The sequence below is a fragment of the Pteropus medius genome, unplaced genomic scaffold (genome assembly GCF_902729225.1).
Source record: "Pteropus medius unplaced genomic scaffold, Ma_sr-lr_union100, whole genome shotgun sequence".
NCBI classification, from domain to species: Eukaryota; Metazoa; Chordata; class Mammalia; order Chiroptera; family Pteropodidae; genus Pteropus; species Pteropus medius.
Window position 1 is genome coordinate 1,284,789 of NW_024346150.1, and position 27,085 is coordinate 1,311,873.

Consider the following 27,085-nt stretch of genomic DNA (forward strand, 5'->3'; position numbering starts at 1 on the left):
ATCTTTTAGTGGGAAATGGTATTTAGACATGTCAGTCTGGTAAATGATGTTTATTATTACTGAGTTGGTCATTGTTCGTAGGTCTCTTCAGTGGACAAGGCTCTGAGAACTTTTTTAAGGTAAAATGCCTCATGAGTTAATGTCGATAGTTCAAATTCAGGACTACTTTTATATCACATGTTTATTATCACCTCCACACTGAGAATCCTTGTTCCCTGAGAACTGGAGATGGTAAAATTAGAATATGCCAAAATCACTCTTTTGCTTTATCCCGAGCCCAGCTATTTCTTTAACATTTTAAAAAGAAGTAGGAGAGGCTCTTTTTCCATTCCAGAGGCTTCTATAAATGTTGGCTTGGTTTTATAAAATATTGTGGTCATCAGCAACAGAGTTTGACACACTAAATAGATGTTTAAATTCTCTCTGCTGGGCTGCAAGGTAGTGCATCATTTTCTGTTTCCGTAAGAATTTTCTGGATTTAGGATTTTAAGCTTTACCTTGAAATCAATTGATAGAACAAATGTCTAATCAAATATTTTCTGCACACTTATTTCAAGGAAAATGCTTAGTTCAATTGTAGTAGCTTTTAAACTCACAACAGCAACATGCAGGATGATCACTCTTGTATACCCGAGGATCTTGGTCTTGATCAGTATTGGTGAACATCATTCAGCAACCAAGAGGCAGGCACTCTGTGTGGACATGGGAAGTGTCTGCAGTCCTATTACACAGCACAGATTGCATAACCATACTTGTTTTTACTGTTTGCTGGCCCATGTGTCCCTACCTGGAACCACTGTCGGCTGTCATTCCATTATTCTATTACATAGCCAGTGTTTTTGATTATCTGGAATAAATTAATCACTCTGCTAGAGTTCAGTAATTTGTCATCATCTTTCTTCTTTGTGACAGTCACTACATGGTTTTTCCCTGTGGCAGTCTTAATACAAGGCCACCTCAATTAATAGCCTTGAAAGCATATTTTATTTGATAAATAGCCCTTATGTGAAAAAATGATAATGCAACAGCCAGTGCCAGCCTGTAGGACAGATGGGTGTACCCACTGCTTCAGGTACAACTTCTGGGACCCAGTGCACCTGAATCAGCCATCAAGCCATCTGGAAGTTGCAGAGATTCCCCACCTCCCTCCTTTTTAAATAGTACTATGTCTACATACTTTGTTTATATACCCATTGTATACCATACATTCTCCCTTTGAGACATCATTTACTTTTATTTCTATAATAAGTATATGCTTAATAGTCACCATTAATACTTACATCAACATATCTAGTCATTCTGGTTGTCTAAAGCCAGTGCTGTTGTTGATTACTCAGGAAAGGCTCATGGGAATAATCCCTGTGTTTTTTGGTGCTGGTAACAGTTTATGCCCTTTATACTTGAATATAAAGTCATTTTGTTGGCTATAAATGTTAGGCTCATATTTTCTTCACTTGATTATCTTAAATGCTGTTTTTATTTATTTTTTTTGCACAGAGCACTGCTTTTGACATGTTTATTGATACTCTGATTTCTTTCCTGTATTAAGTCTCTTGCCTGTTCTGTCTACATACCCAATGGCTATTTTCATTTTAAGAGTCCAACTCTTTTACTAGGAACATGTCTCAGTGTGGGCTGTTATGGGTTGATATTCTTAAGTATACAGAGTGTTTTCTTTCGCATATTTAAACATTTTATTTGCTTTCCAAACATTTTTCTTAAATTTTAGTTTTAAGCATTTGTACCGTTGTTCTCTTTCTGTCTTTTTCTTCAGAGATTTGTATTATCCTCAGGTTCAGGTTGGGTTGTCTTTTGCCTATATTCAATATTCGGCGCTTTCTTTTCTCACATTCTTTTCATTTCTTTTTTAAAATTTCTTTTTTACTTTAAATATTTTCCCCTTTCACATAAAAGTTTATTTTTGTGTTTCTTTTGATTTAGTTGTCATTTTCATTTTTGAGCTAGGTAAACTTAGATGCATGTTATTATGTCTCATGGTTTTCTTCACGCTCAGTATCTTTCAGTACGTTTTGAAACAGAAGACCATTTTTGTTTTCTAGGCACTTTTTTTGGCATGCTTTCATTGACTATAGGGGTATTATCTTGCTCCTTTTCTTTCTTTTTCTTTTTCTTTTTTTTTTTACAATAACTTTGTATGGAATTTGACCTTTATTTTTCTGTTGCTCAAGAAAACTTAGACTTTTAGACAGCGTTTCCAATTTTGGAATGTTTCCTCTTTTTCTATGTAATTATGTTATCTTGCTTTCTGAGATTTCCTAGCTCTGCTCTCTTCCCTCACTTTTGGTCTTTTTTTTTTTCCCCCTATGTCTGTGGCTCAGAAAACAACTCCTAGTTGTTTTCTCCTGACAGGAGTCCTAGTTGGTTAGTTTCAAGAGTTTATGATGGTAACTACCCCAACCTCTTGAAACCTTTTGCAATCTGGGCACTTAGCTTACTATTGGAGTTGTCGGAGCCCTACAATGCCAGCTTCTGTTCTCTAGTTGGCTCACTTTACTTTCCAGTGAATACCTCTTAACCACTTGGTTAAGTGGGTTTCATTGACTATAGGGATATTATCCTGCTCTTTATTCTTTTTTTTCTTACAATAACTTTGTATGGGATTTGGCCTTTATTTTTCTCTTGCTCATTTTTATGTAAAATGAGTTTTCTTTGACTTTTAGACAACAATATGGTTCAGAGTGGCTACGTTTTCCTGTTCTTAAACCACTCAGACCACCCCAGTGCTTGCCTCTTCTTACTTCAAGTGGCACAACTTCTATCCGTTGTTGGTTTTTCTTGTTTGTATTTTGGGGTTTGTGAGAGAGATACCTTGTCATCTAGTTTTGTTGTATATTGTTATCCATAGGATTTTGATTTTTTTGTAAAGTTGCAAGAGTAGTTTAGAGAACTCTTATATACCCCTTATCAGATTTATAACATGCTGCCACTTTTGCTCTGTCATATTTTTTTCATACACACACACACACACACACACACACACACACTCATGCATTATTTATTGTTCTCAACCATTTGAGAGTTTATTAAATATATTTTGCCTTTTACCTTTAAGATTTAAGTGTATTTTCTAAGAACAAGGATGTTCCTTTATACATACAGTTTCACTATCGATTTTTTTTCAGTTTAGCATTGCTACAATGTTATCTATGGTTCATATTCCAGTTTTGTCAGTGTGAGATTTTTACTTATTCCAATAATGTCAGTTACTCCAGTAATGTTCTTTATAGCATGTTTGCCCCTTCTAGAATCATCACATCGTAGTTATTTGACATCTCTTTAGTCTCCACTAATCTGGAACAGTTCTCAGGCTTTTTTTGTCTTCCATAATATTGGCAGTTTTGAAGAAATATAGGCCAGTTATTATATAAAATGTTCCTCAATTTTATTGTGTCTTACGTTTCTTCATGAGTATATTTAGGTTATAGAACTCTGATTGGAATACTACATAACTGACCTTGAGTATTTTGCAGAGTACCGCTTGTGGAGTCACATAAGGATGTTGATTATGATCATTCATTCCAGGTTTTGCCTATTCTAATTTATTGTTACTGTGTTTTGTCTAGCAACTGAAAAAGAAGTTCTGTGGAGACATTTGAGACTATGTGTAAATAGCCTGTTCTTCATAAAACTTCCCCCCTTAAAATTAGCATTTATTGATTATTCTTTTCTGAACTAATCTTTACTCTGTTGGTTGCAAAATGATGTGTAGCTCTTAGTCTTTTTATCATTGCCATATTAGTAAGTACATTTAAAAAAGTTTACCCTTACCAGTGATCTAAGAAATAAAAGTTAAACCAAACAGGAACTGTTTTATTGATTAAATTAGCTTTTTTTTTTTTTAAGTTGGAAAAATTTGAGGAAGCAGGCTCTTTTGTACTGCTGGGAGTATAAATTTTTGCAGGCTTTGTGCAGAATATTTCTGAGCATATGGTGTGAGATTCCTTCTAACATTCTTCTAGGCATTTATTTCACATCTTTGTATTCTAAGAAAGCTGTCATGGATATATATATACAAATTAGGTATAAAATTGATCTCTGTAGTGTTTATGTAGTAATGAAAATCTTGTTAGTAAGTGAAATGCAGGACCTATCCAGTGGATTGTTAGGCAGCCAACAAATATTGTGCTATAGTCACAGTAAGGGTGTGTGTGTGTGTTTGTATGTATGTGTGTGGTACCCTACGAAGTAATGTTTAGTATTCTGTTTTTGATATCACAGAAAAATATGTAAGTGCTAAATAAATAGTTTTTGTACTAGATGGTTACCTTAGGGGCTTTTCTTGTGGGATGTGTCAAAATTTTGTAACTTAAGGACATTTACTCGTGGAAAGTAATGAGCATTAGTGTGCTTGGAATGGAGCAAGGCTGAATGAATACGAGTAAGGTACACTTTTTAGGTTTGAGACTCAGAGACTGGAAAATACTAGTATTAGGGAAAGTGGGCAAAAATTAATAATGTAGGTTTTCAGCACCAGGGGCAGCAATGGTTTGCTTTCATTAATAGAAGGTTGCCAAACACAAATGTATGGCGGAAAGTGCCATCTTTACAGAGTTCATTTTCCTCTTTGATTTTCCCCTTTTACCTCATTCAGTTATTTCATGCCTTTGGTCCTTTGGCTGAAGCACTGGGACTTCTCAGTTGGTTATGGGTCAGGGAAATGATTGATGTGCAGGTAGGTATAGTGAGAACGTATGTAAGGTCCTTATATACACTGGGTAGCATTGAGGTGAAGTTGGCAGTATGTGTAGACACAGTTTCTGTATAAACATTTTTCTGGCTGTGATGAAGTAGCTCTGTAGCATTTCAGCTGAGGTCACAACAGGCAGGCATGGGTTGGGACGGAGTGATTGGCCATTAGGTTGGAGGAAACGGGTGAAAGCTAGCTGGATCTTGTATAATCACCCACCTACATGGATGTTGAGATTATTTGAAATATATATGTATTTAAAGCAGAGAAGAAAAGTTTTCATTATTAGCTTCTGTGGGGATCATTCAGTAATTTGAACTGTTTAACTTTATTTATGTTGGAACTAGTAACTTTTGAAAAAAATAAACTATTGGAGGAATTTTAGATTTACCAGAGTTGCACAGAGATAGAACAGAGTTCCTGTATACATACCGCTCACCTAGTTTCCCTGTAACCATGGTACCTTTGTCAAAGCTAAGAAATGAAATTGGTATATTCCTATTAACTCGCTGCACAAAAGAGTAACTTTTTAAATGCCTTTTTCATTTTTTATTGCCAGAAATACCACAGACCGAAACCTCAAAAATTCAGTAATACGATTTTTTAAAAAAAGATTTTGAGTGAAAAAAGCAATTGGAAGAGTTTTCTGCAGAGGTGACTAGTGTTTGAAAGTTTCCTTTTCTTTTTAAGAAATTTTGTTAAAACCATTTTTTAAATTGTGGTTAAAAAAAGAGTAACTTTGAAAATCAGTTTTATTTAGAAAAATAGTCTTTTCAGAAGTGACCATGATACCTTTGTAGAGTTGATAGCAGAGTTTTTTGCTCTTCTGACAGCAAGGCTGGTTCTGAGCCAGTGTGCTGGCAGTCCTTTTCAGTGCTTCCTGATCTTTCACTTTCTCTTATGCTGATTATTCCCATCTCCATAGGTGAAAGAAAATTCAGATGAGTCACATGACCAGTGAGGATGAACAAGAACGTTAGTTAGGTCATTTGGCCAAGAGACTGGGACCTTTATGCTATTTAATTTGGTACTTATTTACCTTATGGGAACAGGTTGTATGCGTTTGAGAAGTCTCAATTCAGAGTTCTTTTTTAGTTAATCAGTATTTCTATTACCATAGTGCTGGAGCCCTTGAGAGCTTTTATCTGTTTGCATCAGATTTCGGCATCTAACTTATATTTTTCATGCTTAAATCTTTAACAATTATATGTACTTTTCAGGCAACAGCTGAACAGATGCGTCTCGCTCAAGTGATCTTTGATAAAAATGATACAGAGTTTGAAGCTAAAGTTAAACAGGTATGTTTCTAGCAAAGATGCTATCATTTTTGTATTTATTTTTATTATGCTTTAAAAATAATTTTACTGAGATTTTAATTTTAAAGTATGCTTCTTGCTTAGTTTCAACTAGTTGTATTTTGAATTTACGATTAAATACCTGGCTAGAATGAAGAAATTGAGTATGTCCCATCTTTTTTGTAGTAGATTCTTTGAGTTACTTATGTTAAAGGTGAACAATGAGCTAGCCTTTTTGAAAGCACGTTGGCATTGTTTATACCTGTGTATATAAAGTATATTTAGTCTTTGGCAAGTTTTCAGAAAATTTTGTTTAATGTTAAGAACTGAATTGCTCTTTCAAACGTGGTAATTCCAAATATATGTTGAAAAAGCATAAAATTAAATTTTAAGATGATGTCTGCATTTAGAACTTTATTGAGAGGACTTGTTAATAATCTTAATTTCATATTCTTTCCTGATAAGACTTCTTTTCCCTTCAAGATTCTGGAAACCGAGCTATTATAACTCTTACCTCAGTCCAAACCTTGGTAGGGGTGAGGGTATACCAGTAATTGTTCCTTGGAGTGAACGTCCCATAGTGAACTCTTTAGCCCTTTAATGTATAAACGCTTTGTTCTTACTTTTGGTTGCTGTCATCAGACTAATGGTAATATTTTTGGAAGGCCACAGAAAGTACTTATTAAAAATTATAGAACTTATTATTTGGAATGAGATTTATGTACAGTTTGAGACATACTACATATTGCCTTTTATCTGAATAGCATAGCAGATACACAGTAAAAGAGCAGAGTTCAGAGTTAAGTGCTAACTTTACTTCTGTCTCTTAACTAATCCAATCACTAGAGGGATTTTGATATTTTATTAGTCTTAACAATTGCATGTGACAAGTATTGGTTTCGTACAGATCACTGATAAAAATCTGATATTATTAGTAGATATCCAAAGACCGAAGCAGTGGAAAGCCCTAGAGCAGCAGTCCCCAACCTTTTTGGCACCAGGGACCAGTGCTTCTATGAGAATTTAATGCCCGATAATCTGAGGCGGTGATGCTAGCACTGGGGAGCGACTGTAAATACAGATGAAGCTCGGCTTGCTTACCTCCTGCTATGCAGCCCGGTCCTTACAGGCCATGTACTGGTACTGGTCTACAGCCCAGGGGTTGGGGACCCTAGAGTGTTTAGAGCTTTTGCTGTGTAGTATTATAGGGAGGAAATGAGAGAACGGCATAGTGCAAAGAGCTGTATTTATGAGATCAGAAGACCTGGATTCTAGATAAGCTTTGCTATTAGTTTTTTGACCACAGAGAAATCACTTCAAATGTTGAGGTCAAACTATTTTGAACAACAGCTAGTACATGCTAAAATAGTTAAACACAGTTAAAACATAACAGATACTTAAATCATACATTTGTTAACTAATAATTGAGAACCTGTATTGTGCCTAATCTGTGATTGTTATGATGAAAATGTTAAGTAGCTTAATCTCCTTTGTTAAAGAGAATGTACCAAAGAGATTTCTTTGATTACTTCAAACATAGCACCTTGATGAAGCTGCTTGAGAACATAGCATATCTTGGAATGATTTTTGTGGTAGCTGCAGAATTCTGCTTGTGAGACTTTAGGGTGTTATAACACGTATGTGGAACGTCCTAATCCAAGCAATAATAGCCTGTGTAGGGAACTTTGTCCCTGTGTAAAACAGGTGGACTCAAATTTAGTTCTATGGCCTTGGATACCCAAAATTCTAATCTGATATTTGGTCAGCTCAGAGGAGGGTTGATTTGTAGTTTGATTCTGCCAGTATCGATGAGAAGACTTGGGGTGGCCACAAAAAACAAACAAACAGGTAAACCTGTTCTTGGATTGTAAGCTCAGAATCTAGACAAGGCCATCTTTATGTGGAAGGATTGCATAATTTCCGTCTTTATATAGAAGAATCTTAAAATTAATATTAAGTGCCATTTTGTGGTCCTCCTGACCATTTTCTTATAATTTCAACAGCTTATGGAAGTGACAGGAAAAAATCAAGATGAATGCATAGTGGCCCTACATGACTGTAATGGGGATGTGAACAAAGCTATCAATATATTGCTGGAAGGGAATTCAGACACGGTAAGATTATTAATAAGTATTATTAATTGATTTGCAGTGCTAAGATTTGTCTCCAATTCCATATTGCATTTTAAACTTCACCTAATATGGGGGTGGGGGCGGAGGGAATTATGGGTGCCATTCCATATTTGTTTTAAGTTCCAGAAAGAACACTAACCTGAAATGACTGTTTTTGTTATATATGGTTTCTTCATGAAGTTGTAGAATCTGAAGACTCGAAAGAGAACTTGGTCATCTACTCCAGCCTTACACAGTTTCCAAAATTCTCTGGGCCTGTGGACATTTTCACCACCTGAAAAAACTTCTCTTGGCTCCACTGCTCATGTTTCTTCATCTCAATCGTCACCTCTTACTACTCCTTATATCTCTAGACTAACAGAAAACCAGGATTTGCTGGTATATCTATTTGCTTATGTGTGAATATTCTACAGACACATTTTTATGACAGTTTGACAGATATATAAAAGGAGCAAAGTTTTTTATTTTTTTTTTAGCTTAGTAAAGTTTGAGGACCGTGACCACACTAGAGGTCATCTTTTTTATTTTAGGAAGGATGCAACTAAATAAAGCCACACCGGGCAGTTGTTAGCCCTAATCGTTTGATTCCTATGTGGAGATTGCACAGTATTTCATTTGTATTTTTAAATTGAGGAAACCATTTCAGAGCAGATTAAAACAAATAATGATTTATCTAAAAAGGAGTACAAAGATGAACACACCAAAAAGTGCCTTGTCAGTGTTCAGGTTTAATTAGGTTCTCATTTTCCAGGGATAGGCCGTATTAGGGTCAGGCTATATTAAAATGAACTGCCCTGACAAGCTCAAAAGTAAGATGAATATCTTTTTACTTAATATGGAACAAGGAGAGTGAATATTGTAATTAAATAATTATATACTTGGGAAAATATTTCACTATTTGAGTATAGCATCTGTGCGTAAAATTCCATGTACAGTAACACTGGTACACATGATAAACTACCAAATAATGTCAATTTGTTGGGAAAATATATCGTGTTAAATGATGAAATAAAATTTTGTATAGCTTTTGTTTGCTGACAGGCATATATTTACTGGGTTTTATAAAATATGGGGAATGTGTGTACCTCATTGCTAATGAATTCATTGTAGAATGACTCTCTGTTATTTTCAAAATGAACCGAAGGGCTTAACTTGCCTCTTTATTAAAAAAAACACCAAATAAGTGAAATATTTCCAAGTCATTAATTGGAGGGCCTACTTTCTTTTTTTATGGTAGAGATAGGACAGGAAACTACTTATTGTTGCCATCGCTTTACCTCCAGCAGATTTCATTCCTTTTCCGTGGTAATTGGGTGAATTTTTAAGTCTTAAAAGTCCAGTTCTCTCTCTAGTTTATTGACTTTTAACTTCTCATTTGGGACCAAATCCAAAGGAGATGGTTCTGGGCTGAATGTTACATAAAGAATGTCTCTTTAGTTACCTCTTGAACCTAGAAGTCACATTGTGGTAGCCAAATCTGGCTTGTTTCTTCAAAATCAGAAAATGGCAAATTAGGGCTTGACTATAGACACAAAAGATGTATGCTTGCTTGGAAGTAAGGGGGCTGTGAGGGAAATCCAGAAGCAGAGGGAAAGTACTTTCAAAACCCTGGTTTGTTTAGGATTATTTTGCGGTGCATCTTTTCTTTCACACTGTTTGCCTTGTCTCTTACCTGGTTGCTGTCTGTAGCATCTATGACTAACCAGCTGTAAGGAATATCTTCTCTTGACTAGGGTAGAATTAATTGGAGTGGGGATGCTAGAGAACGTAAACACCTAGGTTTGCTAGGAGCAAGAACATTTCAGTAAGCCATGAAAGCAAACAAATCTTGTTTTATTGGCTAACCTTACTTTGTGCCAACATCTTCTGAAACAAAATTATTACTTTGAAAAATGTCAAGTGGAAATTGTCCATGATATTTTTAAAGATGAATGTCTTTCTCATGTAGAGGTAGCTGTCACAAAAGAAAACATGATCATAGTACTAAATTTTTTGTTTCATTATAATGCATTTTGAGTGACAAAATAGTTTTGAAAAATCATTCCCTTGCATAAATGTAATTAAAAAAAAAAAAAGCTAATTCGTGTTGAGTAGTTCTTGACAAATATGAAGGTGTAGGAGAGTGATTTTGAATGGCTGGCCTGGAAAGCTGTTTTTCTGATTACTAAATGTGAAGTCTTCTTAGATTTTCTTCAGACCTGTCCTATAAGTAGCAAAATACAGATGACAGAAGTTCCGTTGAGAATTTGTAATTAGTTCACTTTGAAAGCCTGTGTGCATGCTTGTAGGCTATTGTGCAAAATGTGTGATATTCTCTAGCATTTACTGTGGTGTTAAACCAATTGCTTCTTAAAGGTCTTTTCCTACTTCTCCTCACAAATAAGTTGTCAGTGTTTGTAGAGTTCATGAGCCAAGACTTGCTTTAGGGTTCTTTTCTGAATGAAATGGAGTAAGATGTTTTTCTCTCAAATGTCTTACAAAGAAAGTCTGTCCCTTCATAATGATTGAGTACTTTTAGGTCTGGCAGTATAAAGACGTTATACATTATATATGTAGGTACCTTGTGCTGACTCTACTGTGTGTAAATTTTCCAGGACTTGTTGTTAACCTAAGAGGACAGGATTCTATCTTACATAGTTGTCTTGTTTAGTCATGTTAGTGAACATAATAAATCGAGTTTGTATACTGTGGAGTTATTTACTGGAATAAATAAGCTTTATTGATTTCTCTAATTAAAAAGCAATGCAGACAGATTAAAAGGTTAAATCAAATTAAACTTCCTCATATAACTACTTTTAACTTTCATATATATATATTAGATAGGCTCTTATTGAACTAAAAATTCCTATTTTATATGCTGTTTGCTGATAGCATGCTTAATTTATATCAATCTCTTGTACACTTGGATCACTCTTAAAATAGCTATATACTGCTCCCTTTATGGATATTCTAGAGTAGATAATCTCTTAGCTAGATATTTAGGGAATTTCCCCCCATTTTATTCTGATTGTTGTCTATATATTAATGTTTGCACAATTATCAGATTATTTCCTCTGAATAAAGGCCTGGAAGTAGAATTGCTGGGTCAAAAGCTGTGAACTAAATAAAAATTGGATGCTGTTAACAAGTAGACTTCCAGGAAGGTTAGAATAGATACATTCTTACCAGAATTAAGGATATCTGATTATTCCACTGTAACTAAAAATGTTTTAAATCTGGCCTCTCCCATTTTGGAAATAATTCAGCTATATCTCTTTAATTTTAGTTTGTTAATTTCCAGTGCTTATGTTTATTTGGATATACAATGTTAGTAGTTTGGGGATTGAATCATTTCAACTCTTGTGAAAGAAGATAGATTATGAAAAAGTAAATAGAAACAAAAGTAAATAGAAACAAACAAACAAATAGATTGAATCATTTCAACTCTTGTGAAAGAAGATAGATTATGAAAAAGTAAATAGAAACAAATGGGCCAATTTTGGGATTTCCTAGTAACACCCCCTAATAGCCTACTACTTACATTCACAAGAACATAGTGTCTCATTCTTTCCTCAGCAATTTTTAATATATGGTATGATTTGATTTGGGGTCACCATTAGAGAGGTGGAGAAGGAGGTTATATAAATCATTTGACTTCTCATTGGGACAAGTCTTTGAGGTTGAAATTTAGGGTACTTAATTAAAAAACCTTAAATTTTATTTGTCTAACATTAAAATTTTTTAGATGGTTACTTTGGATAACTGAATAGAGAAAGTTGTATTCCCGAGATTTTAGGGCATTTTATGTAACTTTGTAATCTTTGAGCTAATCTATGTATTTAATAGTTTTAAGGCCCACTACTGAGGTAGGTGGGGGGTGGCATATAGTAAGAGCTTGGGGAAATGACACTTTATTTTCAGATCAGCATAGGAAAAGGCTTTCTGGTGAGACAACATATAGTAGTTGTAAATTTAGCTAGTTGCTGTAATCTGTATAGCAAAGGAGCTAAGCAAGACCTTTGCTGTCCTTATCATCAGAAAGAACTATGTGGAAAAGAAAATGGTAGGCAAGTGAGCTGCAAGGCATGGGTGATTAGGTTTGAAAGATACATGCATGCACCCTTGATAATCTGTACACACTTTCAGTGACCACTCTGAATGACAACTCTTATCTTCGGTAGACCTCATGGGAGACCGTAGGGGGGAAGAAGAAGAATTTTGGAAAAGAAAGTTCAGAAAACAAAGAGAATAGAGAGAAGAGAAATGAGAGGGAAGTGAGTCGTGGACGTGGAAACAGCAGTCGGAAGGGAAGAGGTGGCAATCGTGGGAGAGAGTGTAAGTATAGACCTTTTCCCTCAACTTTTTATGATGAAATTTTCATGCATACTGAAAAGATGAAAGAGTGTTCCTATGACTGCCCATAAATCTACTTCCTCAGTGCAACATTCGTTATTATAGTTAACACTTAGTAATGAGCTACAACTAAGTAGTTCATTAGAAGCCTAACTGATGAATTTCATATCAGCATTGACCTGGGCTGTAGATAGTTAGTTGTGTTGTGTGTTTTAAGACTGCCTTCTGTTGTGAATCAAGCATATCCTCTAATTTTAAAAGAGGTTTTTCATTCACTGATAGATGAAGCTGTTTATTCTTCTTCACGTACAGATACTCATGGTATAGACAAGTGTTAGAATAAGCAGAAAGTTGTGGAAGAAGGAAGATTTTCTCAGTACTTTCCATTCAACTCAAGTTTTGGCATCATTTACCTAAAACAACATATATGATATGCTGTACAGACATACCAAAGTAGCTAAATTATGAACAAATAAAATTTATGTATTTAACATACCACTTTAGAGACTTTTGCTAGGTAATTCCATGGATATTTGTTGAGTGCTTTCTATATAGCAGGTACTCTTACAGGCACACAACAATGAATAAAACAGAAATCTTTGCCCTCCTAAAACTTACCTTTTAATGGAGGTAGAGTGAGATGTAACAATAAAAAAAGTAACATTTTATATTAATATTTTAATAGTGTTATGTAGGGATCGAGCTGTGGGAGTAGGGGGAGGAAGGCAGAGAGATGGGTTTTCTAAGAAGAGGTCTAGCAAATTTAAATAGAGTGACCACTAAGAAAAGCCTCACTGACAACTCATGGGAGTTAAGCCCTGAAAGAGATGAGGTCAGCAAGCTGTGTCAATATGGCTCATAAAATTTCTTTGTTATATAGAATCATTAATGCCAATATAGGATGAGGAGAAAAAAAGACAGTTGGCATTTTCTGGACAGTATCCTATAAAAACCTGTCTCTAACACTTATATTTCCCCAATAACTCAGTGTTTCCTTGGTGGTGTTATTTTGCTATTCCATGCCTTTTCAGGCCTTAAACCTAACCAATGAGCAAATTTTGTGGTGTATTACATAGTTGAATAACAAAGGTGGTTTTTTGAAGTAAACTTATTTTAGAGGAGGGGAAGTCCAAATAGAAGAAAGAAAAAGTGGTATTTTTTTTTTTTTTTTAAATAGAATTTTTACCTATGAATTAAGTAAGATGTGCTGTCATTCAGTTTTGAGCCACTTTTATTTGGTTTTGTTTTTCCTATGTTTTTGAACTCTGGTTAAATTTTAGCATTTAAAAAAAAAAAATTTGTTTTTGCCTTTAATAGTTGCCTGGTATGATTATGTGTAAGAGGTACTCTTTTCTTCTGTAGATAGAGGTGAGGAGAATGGAATTGATTGCAATCAAGGGGACAAGCCTTCGGACCGTAGCAAGCGAGCTCGTGGTAGAGGTAAGATAGAATAAGAGGAAAGGAGATGATTGTGATTGAAGAAGCAGACAGTCTGTTGCTATCCTGGGCTCTGACTAAGGCATGACAGTGTACTCTGAACAAATGGTTTTTCTTCTGAAATCTTTTGATTTATTTACTGATGCCTATAAATGAAGTGTTTGGATTTTGTAATTTTGAGGAAACCTATTGGTTGTTTTCAAATGAGCTGAGAAGACACTTTATATAAATAATTTAAAACTTGAAGTTCTGACCAAAATGTCATTATTAATTCTCTTATGTTGGACTTTAACAAATGTGTTTTACTCACTGGTTTTAAAATTAAAATTTACCCATTGATTTCTACCCCCCAGCCTCCCCGTTTTCTGTTAGTGATTATTTCTTTACATTTTATTAATTTGGGATGTCATTAAATCACTTTAAGAATGTAGTTACATATACTTGAGAGTTGCAAATGAATTTTCTCAGGGTTATAAAATGAAGTACATGACGTAATATGCAGACTCTCTTTTGATTCAGTGGAGGAGCTGCCTGAATTGACTGACGTGTTTGATCCATTGTTCAATGCAGTTGTGACTCTTCTTCAAATGAACATTATATAGTGGGAGAAATGGTAGTGCAAATACTGTCAACTCCCTTGGCTGTTCATTCATCCAACTATCATTTAGCTTCCACTATATGGGGCAAAGGTAAATGATTTCCAGAAAAAGAGAAAATTGTATACAAACTTGCCAGGCACAGTTAAAATAATATTGAAATTATCAAATAGATTTTAATTATAATTCCCTTTTCTAACCTTTATTTATTGTGACCAATTTTAAACATAGAAAAAGTGCAGAGAGTAGTTAAATGAACTCCATGGTCCCTTATTCTTATTCAACAATGCTTAAGAATTTTAGCCATGTTTACTTTATATGTCTCTTTCTTCCTTCTTTCTCTGCAGAAATATTTTAAAGTAGATTTTTTTTGGGTCACTTACCCCTAATAACTATGGTAAGCATCTCTGAAAAATGTAGACAGTTTCATATGTAACTGTAATGCTATTTGACACCTAAAAATTGTGGTAAACTTTAGTTATCATCTAATACTCAATGCATACCTAAATTTCCTTGATGTTTAAAAAAATGTCTTTTCATCATTGATTTCTTTGAATCGGGATTTAAACAAGATTTATACATTACATATTTTGATTCTCTGTAATCTGGAGTAGTTCTTCCCCATCTTTGCACCTTCACTTTTTTCTCCATAATTGATTTGTCGTCAGAACCATGTGATTTGTCCTATAGAATGTCATGTTTCACACTCTACATTTGTCTTTTTGTTTCTTTGGTGTCATTTAGCTTGTTTTTGTAGCCCTCATGTTTACTGTAAATGTAACTTTAAAAATTAAATTCATGCTCACTTTTTAAGATAAGCATGGGTGGTGTTGTGTATCTATATTGCATTGCATCAGAAGGTACTTCTATGTCTTCCTTTTTATTTAGTGATGTTCAGGTTAATGAGTTTTTCATTTTTAGTGAGTTTATCAGTGGGTTTAGAATTAATTTAACTGAAATTTTTAACATCTTTACTTTGGTTTTTACAGTTTAGTTTTTAAAAGATTTCTCAGAATTTTCCAGATGGGTACTGCGACATAGATAATTCCACATTGTGATTTTCTTTGTGGCAAGAATAGTCTGCTCAGGGGAAGTGTTGGACCTTGCTTTCTCTCTCCAATATTGAGGGCTATAGCTAGGTCTGTTAGCACTTTCTTTTAGTGAAATGAGTTTTTGTGGTGTTTACGTGTCTTTAGAATTACCTGTTTCTGAAATGTTTTTCTTTCTGTGAGAAATTTAACAAAATTTAACAAAAATAATAGCCAACATTTAACAAAAGAAATTTAACAAAAATAATAGCCGACATTTACGCTAAGTGCTTTTTTTGTAGCAGGATTTTGCTAGTGATTTCCATGCATTTTCTTTTAATTCCTCAGTAAACCCTCTGAGGATTATTGTTGTTCTCATTTTACAGATGAGAGAACTAGATCATTTGGTTAGAGTTTGAAGTAGTTCTGTCTTATTCTGGAACCTGGGTTGTTCAGGGAGACCGAGGGAGGGAGGAGAGAGTCTGAGTTGATAATAATAGGTGGTTATCTGCCTTGTTGCCTCCTTCCTTTCTCAAGAATGACAAATTCTTTATGTTAGAGGTGGAGGTAAATAAATAGCTTTCCATTATGGAAAAGTGGAAGGACTTAACCAAGTGGGTAGCCTTGAAACCATGTCCACTGGGAACTATTTTTATGGATTGAAAGGAGCCAAACCAAGTAAAATCTAGAAATGATACTGGCTTGCATTAAAATCCCTAATTCAAACATGTTTACTTTTAGAAAGGGTGTAAAGTATTGGGTAAGAGACTTGGATTAACTCTTTATAAACCCACATAGACTTAAAAAAAAAAATCAGTCTACCCTCCCCCACATATAAATAAACTTTAGTGTGGTATAGTTTTTATATCATAACACCTGTATTTAAATATATTTAATCAGGGCTATTGAAGGTAGTGGTCTGTGTTTGGAGATTTCTTTGAATCAGTATCCAAAGTCTAGCACAGGGCAAGAGGGGAAAAACATTTGTATAGTACCCAATATGCATAAAAACATAATTATTTTGCTCAGTGAATATTAGTTAAGTCTAGTTTGATAGTAAGTGAATAATGGTGCAGGATTAATAGTTTACATCACATTCATAGTTAAAGAATACACATTCTTTGCTTTCTGCAACATGTTCCTTCCCAGAAGCTGGGTTGTAAGATATTTAATGTCTTAATTTACTCTTCTATAGTGTGTTTGAATTAGCCTTAAAACAGTTGATTGTTCTCTTTCCAGTTATTTTTGCTCTATGGGTTAGCAGGCAAATTTTAAAGTGTATTTAAAAAAGAAATACATGCTTTAAAAAGTGTTTGTTAAGGTCCCTGTTGCATTTATTCTTTTCTTTTGACTATACCTGTGGGCTCTTCTTACTGACTTCATATTGACTTTCCCTCAGAACACTAATCTACATTTGTGATTAAATTGCTAAAATTTCAAATTGTTAAAATTTCAGTAAGTCACCCCTTCCCTCCTTAATTTTTGCCTTATCTGCATGGTATTGGTTTTTTAAAAAAAAATGAAACAGCGTGGATTTAATAAGCTAACCTGTAATTTTTTGGATAATATATATAAAGAATTTGATAATTTTTAATATGCAAAAGTCATATAATTTGGGAGTATGTTTTATAGCATGAAAAGTATGAACTCTAGCAAATGAAGTAAAGTTAAATTCCCTTTTATGCCTAGATTTTCTATATTTTTCTCTGAATGTTTGCTGTATATATTTGGAGGATCAAAAATCAATGCGATACTTGTAACAAATAATTTTTCTGTAAGACATTTAAAGTTTGTGGAAAAGTATTTATGAATTGTTTTTGTGAGAAAACTACATCCTTTAGAGGAGGAGAGTAGCAGTTGCGCTTAGTTGTTGTCAACGTCCTGGTGTTTGCTTTTTAGGAACTAAGCCTGGTAGTTGGTGTGAAAACCTTTGGAACATTATAAATGTTGACCATTTAGAGGTACTTGATTATCAAATCATATCATGTTTTGTATACAATATGTGGAATTTAGCTCGCATTTATTAAGTATCCACCGTATGACTGGAAGTGTTCCTGGATGATACTGACTTAATTTTGAGGTTAAAGACCTGTTAGAAATCCATGAGATTTGGAGTGTTCTGGGTAAAGTTCTTTTCATATGCCATGAAATAATTAGTGAAAACTTAAGTATAGTTCTGTGTTTGAGGAGCTTAAACTGCTTACTATTGTGTATATTTAGGAACAAGTTTTATAGTGAAAATTCCAAATTTGCCACTGTCGCTATAGGTATAGAAAAGATGGTAAGGAAGATGGATAGCATCTGTACTCCTTGGTTTTAGGCTTTAGGCCTTGAACTGCCCACCTTGGAAGAAAAGGAAAACAGAAGGTAACAAAAAGAATAGAATGATTTTATTGGCCAATTAATTACTGGAGAAAAGGTATAGCATTTATCATTACATTGGTTTCTTCTTTATAATAATCTTTAATTTTGTTTTTCTCTTTTAAAAGCCCCTGGGCCTTTACTCTGAGCTGCTAGGTGAAAGTAGCTGTTTGTATCAGATAACAGTGTAGAGAAATGGTATATACACAGAAAACAATGTTATTGGTAGCATTACTAGCCAGGGGAATAGGAAAGAACAATTTGTTATCTTGCTAAAATTTACAGTAAATAATGTGTTTTATTTTCAGAAATCTACTTAAGAGGTTTGGCTTGTTTGTCATTAATAACTTGAGTGTAAGAATTAACTGTTTCCGTATCTAGAGAGAGAGATATGTAGTTGATATTGACTTTTTCCAGAGAATTTGCAGGATTTTTGAATTTAGGATATGTATCTTTTTTCTTTTTTTTTTTAATTATTATTATTATTTTTTTCCTCCTTAATCTCCTTCCCCCGCCCCACGGATGTTGCCGTCTCCCTTTTTAAGAATTGGATCTCCGAAGGCAGGGTGTCTCCCCCTACGTGCTCGCGGCATGCACCCAGGGCCTGGCGCCCCCGGTGCATTTGGGGGGCCTGGCGCACCCTGGGTATGGTCCGTGGCTCCACCTGGGGTGCGAACCCAGGACCTTCTGCATGCAAAGCAGACACGCTAACCACTACACTATGACGCCAACTCGATATGTATTTCTTTTATAAATTCCTTTCTTCTGTTTCATGTACATCTTGCTTTCTGGCTCAAGTATGTTGGTTATCATTTAATGATTTCTTAGCAGAATCCCTTTTTAAAAATGTTGGCACTATTAATATTTAACCAATGTTAGTACCATTTGCCACATGCGTGCCATTGAAATGAATTCTCTTTTGTTGTAATGGGTCCACTTATCAAGAGCAATTGTGTTTTGGGAAAGTTTGAGATTTTGCTTCTGGCATGTTGTATGTTTGGCTCAAATAAACTAAAAAAAAAATAAATCTATTGTGTTTTTTCTTTTGCTCTCTTCTTTGGTAACAGTGTTCATTATAGCCAAAAAGAAAATATTCTTGAGATACAATTCATATACCAAACAATATACCCCATTTATAATTCAGTAATTTTTATTCATAGAATTATGCAGTCATCACCATAATCAATTTCAGGATATTTTCATCACCTCAAAAAGAAACCCTGTAGCCTTTATCAATTCCCAATTCCTCTACCTTCCTCATCCCCCACCCTAGCAATAAACAACCAGTAATCTACTTTCTAGTCTGTATAGATTTGCTTGCCTGTTCTTGACATATCGTAAAAATAGAGTCTTATAGTGGTTTTCTTGTGATTAGCTACTTTCACCTAGCTTAATGTTTTAAAGGTTCATCAGTGTTGTAGCATGTATCAGTACTTCATTCCTTTTTATGGCCAAAGAGCATCCCATTGTATGGATAACATCACAAGTTGTTTTGTTTTGTTTTACAGTGAAGCGTTTTCATTCTCAACCTTCTTGTAGGCTGTGGTTAAAGCTTTGGATGAAGTCTTACCTTTGCTTTTTGACAGTGTTACAGTAGCAGCTATTGATATGCATTATTAAATTCTTCCACTTTCCAGGACATTTCCCTCTATTCCCCTATCTCTGGGAGTAGGGTAGATTTTTAAGGTCATATTTTTAATAGTTTAACTTGAACTGTTGGGTAAGTTAACTATACATGACTAATGTACGTGTTAGTTATATTAGTATGGTTAATATACCCCTCGGAAACTACCTTCCTCTGCGTTTGACTAGTCTCATGTACCTCATTTAAGTGGAATCATAAAATATTTGTCCTTTTTTGACTGGCCTATTTCACTTAGCACAAGTCTTCAAGGTTCATCCATGTTGTAGCATGTGTCAGAATTTCCTTCTCTTTTAAAGGCTGAATAATATTCCGTTGTATGTATGTATATACCACATTTTGCTTATCCATTCATACATCGAGGGACACTTGGGTTGCTTATACCTTTTGGCTGTTGTGAGTAAGGATACTGTGAACATGAGTGTTCAGATATCTCATTCAGACCCTACTTTCAAATTTTCTTAGGTATATGTACAGAAGTGGAATTGCAGGATCATACGGTATTTTTAATTTTGCGGGAGGGAACTGCCATACTGTTTTCCATGGTAACTGTATCATTTTAGATTCCAACCAAACACTACACAAGGGTTTGTTTCTCCATGACCCTTCTAGTGTTATTTTTACTCTCTTTTTTTGATAGTAAGCTGTCATAATGGGAATCAAATTTCCCTAATGAAGAGTGATGTTGAGAATATATGATATGCAAATATTGTATGAGTTGCCTTTGTACTCTGTCGATAATGTCTTTTGATGTACAACTCTAATGTGTATATTTTTCTTGCCTTTGTCTTTGGTGTCATATCCAAGAAATCATTAACTTGGTGCTCTGAAGCTTTTGTTCTTTATTTTCTTCTAAGAGTTGTGTAGATTTAGCTCTTGCATCTAGAACTGTATTCCACAGTTTAGGATTTTGATTAAGAAAAATTGAAGAGTTGTTGAATAAAAATATTTCTTCTTGCTAGTTCTCTTGCTTGCTGCCATTTTGGTTATTGTCAAAGTCCTAGTATTTAAAATGCTATTTAATAGTATAGTACTTCCAACTTAGCAATTTCCCCTTTCTTTTTCTCATTTCATTTTATAGTAGAGGTGTATGATGTCGTGATGTTTGCACTTGCTGGTATTAAAAAACACAGAATATTAAAAATAACCTGCTTGTGTTAAGCTGGTACACACAAATATTATACAAGCAAAATTAAATTCTCTCCTTTTAAATTAATAACCGTGTAGGTGGCTGTGTCAGTAGCGACCAGCAGATTGAGCGCACTGGAGGGAAAGACGGTACTGTTAGGAACAATGACAGTATTGTTTGTGTAAGTGCATTATAGGATGAAGTTGGTAAAATTATAATTGTGTAGGATGTAAATACTATTTTATACTATAATTTTTTAAAGGATTCGGACGTGGCAGAGGGAGAGGGGCAGGAAGATTCTCAACCCAAGGCATGGGGTAAGTCTTAACCACCCTATTTTTGTAGTTAGTACCTTCTCTAGTTTTAAACTCTAAGGTTTTCCTTCCTCTATTCCATATCCATTTTATCGTGGTGAGTCAGATGTTTTCTATACTTAGAAAATAGTAAAAAAGCAAAATAGTACAAATAAAATTGTATCATAATAGGCCTTAGAGCAGAGTTTCTAGCCTTGGCTCTGTTGACATTTTGGATTGGGTGATAGTTTGTTGATGTGGTGGGGTGTCCTTTACATTGTGTTATGTTTAGCAACATCCCTGACCTCTCCCTACTAGATGCCAGTAGCACCCCTTTTCAAATTGTGACAATCAAAAATGTCTCCAGGCATTGCCACATGTCTTCTGAGAGGGAGGTACACATTTACCCCTAGCTGAAAACCACCGCATAAGTAATGTTAGTAAATCTAGCAGTTGTCTTTGAATGGTACATAAATGCAATGTTTATATAAAAGTGATAATTTTTTCCTGAATTATAATAGTAAAGGGTGATTATACTATGCAAGTGATATAATCAGTTGTTTATTCATTATTTCTTCTTGTTATTTCACTTTGTGCTGCTTCTAAAACATTAGCTCCCCCTGAACTTTTACAAAAAAAGCTTTTAAGCATCTTACAGAAGTCATATGTAGATGACAGTCAAGAAGGGAAAGAAATCGGTTCCAAGAAAAGCCCTTTGTCTCTCCATAACTTCAGGGCAGTACTGTTGTGGGTCACTGCTTTCAGGTGGTACCTCCTGCCATCTCTATTTTCTGCCCAAGCTCCCTGTGGACGAAGGATGGAAATACAGGGAACAAACATGTATGTCCAGCCCAGTAGCTTTAAACTATTTTGTGGATTTTGCTGTTTACCTTTAAAAACAGTCTTTTGTGATTAAAAACAAAATTTGTTGGTGATAGCACAATAAAAATTCTATTGTGAAAAATTTAAAGGTAGTATTTAATTTGGCCCTAGTTAGACCTCTGAATCGTGGGATTGCAATGGAAAAAAAAAAAAAGATAATGAACAAAATTTAAAAAAAAAATTATAACCATTGTTTTTATACAGCAAGGATCATAAAAATCAGTTGTAAAAGATTCAAAGCCAAACTTGGATTCTAACTTGGTAAGAAAAGACTTATTGACTATGTAAGTCTGGGTTTAGTTTTCAGGAGGGCTTTTCAGAGAACCCTCATTTTTCCTAGAATGATCATGTCTCTACACCTGCTTTAGGATGCAGAGGATAGCAACTTAGGGAAATAGGGGTATCATATAAGAGTACATGGAAGGTCCCTAAGCAGCCTTTGTTTTTCAAAAGATCTGTATCCTAATGGCCAGAGAGCTATAATTAAATAGGAGAAGAAGGGTGAAGTTTCTCATGGTGTCTCTAAGAAGGAACAGAATTTGTTTGGGGGAAGATGATGTAAAGTTAATTTTATGACTTGATGATTGCTTCATTTGCCTTTATTCTTTATTTAAAACTCCAGGACGTTTAATCCTGCAGACTATTCAGATTCTCCATCTATAGATGGGTGTGGGACAAAACCACTAGTTTGGGAAACTGCTCAGAATGGTGCACATGAGGGAAGTGGTAAGTGTCTATTCTTGTTGGGGATGTGTTTTAATTGTTTGAATTGTTAATATACATACAAAGATGACATCAAAGTGTGCTGATGGAGAATAATGAAAACCTGCTGTCCTACCTCTGAGACTATTGTTCGCTTGTTCTTAACATTTCCAAAGTCTCTCACTTATAAATCTCCCTAAGGTAAATTTGATTTTTTTCCTTCTGCACTCTGAGGAAGAGGCGGTAATTAATCCAAGTAAATCAGCACAAACCCCCCACTCAAATCTCAGTATGTCAGGGATGTTTTAAAAATTTATTAAAATTTTTTTTTCATATACAGTTGACATTCAATATTATATTAGTTTCAGGTACAGCATAGTGGTTAGACATTGCTGTATCTTATGAAGTGATCCCCCCAATAAATCAAGTACCACCCCCCCCCCCCCGCCCCCAGACAGTGTGTCAGAAATTTATAGAATTTCTTAGGAGAAGAACTTGTTACTGAAAGTAATTACCATTCCTAGTGATAGACACTAAATTTTAACCAGGTAAAATGGTAGATGATAGATGGGTTTGGGGCAACAATTGTTTTTTGCGTGTTTTTATGTATCCTGATGTTTTTGGATTATTACTTTTCTGAAATTCATGGGTGGATATTTAGTAATTGGCATGTTTATTTAATAGAGCTCATTGGAGGACATGTTCATGATAATATTTATTAAATACTGTGATTATATTTATAAAGACATAATTTGACACTTCCATATAAGATGAACCCTGGTCAAAAAATGACAATGCCATCATCACAGACACATAGTCAGTGAACTGGAAATCAAAGATACTGTAGAAGATCAACAGAAGTTATAAGTGGTAATTTGAAAAGACTAGTAAAATTGGTAAATATATTATGGGCCTGATCAAGGGAAGGAGAAGCAGCATAAATAATTGTAGGAATGAGAAAGAGACTATTTATTAATTATTTTAATGATTAATTATAATTAAAAATATAGATATTAAAAGATCATAGGAAGATACTTTATGTCAGTACATTTTGTGCTGACATTTGAAATTATACATTAATCTTACTCTTCAACACAGATATAAAAGTCTTAAACCAAAACCCTGGAAACCAATTCCGTAAGATAGAAAAAGGATCATAAATCATGACCATGTTCAATTTATACCTGGTATTCAAATTTGTTTAACATTTAAAATCAACTCCTAGATATATATCTAAGAGAATAGAAGACTTAGGTCAACATTTAAAATCAGTCAACTCCTGGATACATATCCAAGAGAATAGAAGACTTAGGTCCACACAAATGTTCATGGAAACATAACTCAGAATAGCTAAAAAGTGGAAACAAACCAAATGTCCTTCAGTGGTTAAATGGATAAGTAGAATATGGTATATTATCTATACAATGGAATATTCATTTTTCCATAAAAAGGAATGAAGTACTGATACATGCTGCAGTGTGGATGAACCTTTAAAACATTATGCAAAATGAAAGGAGCCAGCCACAAAAGACCATATAGTTTATATTGTGTGATTTCATTTATGTGAAATGTCCAGATTAGGCAAATTTGTAGAGACAGAAAGTAGATTGGTGGTCGCCGAGGGCTGGAAATGTTCGAGAAAAATAGGTACTACTAATGGGTTCAAGATTACTTTTGGAGTGATGAAAATATTCTGGAATAGACAGTCATGATTGTTGCACAGTTTGTGAATATACTAAAAACTACTCAACTGTGTACTTTAAAAGGGTGGATTTTATCCTTTGTGATTTATAGCTCAATAAAAAAGAGTTTTATTCACCCCTTTAACAGAATAAAAGAAAATTCATATTATTTCAATAAGGAAAGCATTTGACAAAACCCAGCACCCATCCCTGATTTTTAAAAAGTTGGGCAAATCTAGAATCCAAAGAAATTTCCTTAATCAAATAAAAGACATCTGTAAAACTTACTATAAACATTACAGTTAATGATAATGTGTTGTTTTTTTCTCTGGAACATGATAAAGGGGCTTATTCTCACTGTTTCTATTCACCACTGTACCAGATGTTTTAACCATTGCAATAAGGAATAAAGAAAAGTCAGAGAATTGGAAAAGGAGGAAAAAAACCTATTGTTTATGATAATGACATAAAAGAATTTCTAGATAAATTAATAAAGGAGTTTTAAAAGGTGCTAGATAGAGGTTGAATAAACAGATGTATATTTCTACAAGCCATCAGCAAAGAAAATGGAAAAAAAAATGGTAGCCTCAAAAAAAAACAAATAACCTATGAAGAAGTGTAATCATATGCAAGATGACTACCTATGGAAACATAAAATATACAAACTCATGTTAAAATATAAAATTGAGAGAGTCAAGAAGAAATAAGGGAAAGGTATATAATTTTTAATATATTTCAAATCTCACTATTGTGAAGCTTAATTTTTACTGACTCCCTCTTTGGATTTATTGATCCATGGTAGTCCACCACATGAAAATTATTCCCACTGTTTTCCAAGTGAGGTTTATTGAGATGTATTTTATATATAACATTTACCATTTTGAATAGGTGTAAGTAAATTCTAATAAATTCACATAGTTGTGTAAACACTAAAAGCAAGACACTATGTTTCTATACTACAATGAACAATTGCAAATTGGAATTAAAAAAACCCCAGTACCATTTACAGTTGTATAAAAATGCTAAATACTTGGGTACAAATCTGTCAAAGTATGTGCAGGATTCGTATGTTGGAAAATTTGAAACATGATGAGTAAAATCAAAGCAGACCCCAAAAAAGAAGATACTCAATGTTTTTGAATTGGAAGACTCAATATTATTGAAATGTCATTTCTCTCCAAGTTGATGCATAGGTTCAGTACAAGTTCAATCAAGATTCCAGAGGATTTTTTGTTTAAATTGACAACTTGGTTCTAAAATTTTCATAGAAACGTATAGAAACTAGCATAGCCCAAACAATTTTGAAAAAGAACAACAAAGTTCAAAGACTCACATGCATTCTTCGATTTCAAGAACTTGCTCTGAAGCCGTGGTAATCAAGACTGTGGAACAAAAACATAGAGTGAAATCAATTATATAATTGTAGGTCTAGAAATAAACCCACAGATGCATGGCTAATTGATTTTGGACAAAGGTTCCAAGACAGTTCAGTGCCATACATTATACAAAAAATACAATCTTTTCTTTGTACACACAAAAAAAAATCACAGGTGGATGGATAATGGCTCTAAATGTATGAAACTCAAAGGCACAACTTCTAGACAAAACAGAGAAGCAAATCTAAGTCACCTTGGATTAGGTAAAGATGTAATTATCAGGGGATGTTGGATGAAAGGTAACTTCTTGTAAATCTATAATTATTTCAGAATAAAAAATGAACTGAAGATTTGAACATATGTTTCACAAAGGAAGCTATATGGATGGCGAATAAGCACACAAAAACACCCTCATCTTCATTGGTCATTGGAGAAATACAAATTAGAACCACAGTAGGTTACCACCATGCATCCATTAAAATAGCTTTAAAAGAAAACTGCGAGTACCAAGTGTTTGAAGATGTCAGAATAACTCAAAATCATAAATTCCCAGTGTGAAAGCATACATATAGCATGCACTCTTGACAATCCCAACTTTAGGTTTTTATTGAAGGGGAGTGAAAAACATTCACACAAAAACCTGCACATGATGTTTATAGTGGTTTTATTCATAATCACTGATTTTCAAATCAGTTGTCAAAGCATAATTTTGAATTAGTTAATGGTTATTTTTCTTTTTTCGTGTTCCCCCTCTTCCCTCTCCTGTCCTGTTTCCTGTCTCCGCCCTGCCTTCCCCTCATTCTCATTTAGAGTTTCAGATTCCTTGCTGAAAAAACATTTAGATAAGCAAATTATGTGTTTTGCAGAATACAATTAAAGGATGTCTGTTCAGCTGATGGGATGCTGGCTATTTTTCTAGAGGACTCGCAGAATGGTATTATTGTCTTGTTGCGTTCTGAGTCCAGCCTTAAGTCTTACAGGCTCAGAAACCTGACTCTTGACAGTATAATAGTCATATCCATTCCTTAGAGGCAGACTGGCACTAACCAAAGTAGAAAGACTGAAGGATAGTCAGAATGCTTATTTATAAATTTGCTAAAAAAATTATCGATTAAATAGTTTGGAATTCTGTCTTTGACAACAGGGAAGGGAGCTTCGTGAACCTAGGAATGAGAACAAGGGTAGTTGATGCAAATTGAACGTTCAAGGGCCATCTGGCTAATTTATACTTGAGTCACAATATGGATTGCAGTAAATTTCCCTCACCTTGGATGTACAGCATATACTGAGCTTTGATGCTTTCTTTTCTCTGTTAAATTTGCTGACCGGTTTCTCTTCTAATAAATACCTTATTTGTTTTGATATGTTAAAACCTTCCATTTTACATTGATTCACAGAACTGGCATCAAATACCCAAAATGTAGCTCAGGATCTGCCAAACAAAAATTCTTATGGACATAAAGGTATGAATATTTTATTTTAAAAATTTC

General features: G+C 34.3%; 1 protein-coding gene across 11 annotated transcripts in view; it reads left to right on the plus strand.

The window, feature by feature from the left end:
* UBAP2 (ubiquitin associated protein 2) overlaps nucleotides 1-27,085 on the plus strand; it is a 99,830-nt gene that overhangs the window by 32,818 nt on the left and 39,927 nt on the right. For all 11 annotated transcript variants that reach the window (XR_005655556.1, XR_005655555.1, XR_005655557.1 and 8 more), the window contains 7 exons: nucleotides 5,929-6,006; nucleotides 8,007-8,117; nucleotides 12,296-12,449; nucleotides 13,830-13,907; nucleotides 20,923-20,977; nucleotides 22,458-22,561; nucleotides 26,993-27,058. Coding sequence is in view for 6 of the 11 variants with exons in the window: in XM_039875555.1 (XP_039731489.1) it covers nucleotides 5,929-6,006; nucleotides 8,007-8,117; nucleotides 12,296-12,449; nucleotides 13,830-13,907; nucleotides 20,923-20,977; nucleotides 22,458-22,561; nucleotides 26,993-27,058 (646 nt within the window). In the remaining 5 variants the exon portion in view is untranslated. The remainder of the gene's footprint in view (nucleotides 1-5,928; nucleotides 6,007-8,006; nucleotides 8,118-12,295; nucleotides 12,450-13,829; nucleotides 13,908-20,922; nucleotides 20,978-22,457; nucleotides 22,562-26,992; nucleotides 27,059-27,085) is intronic.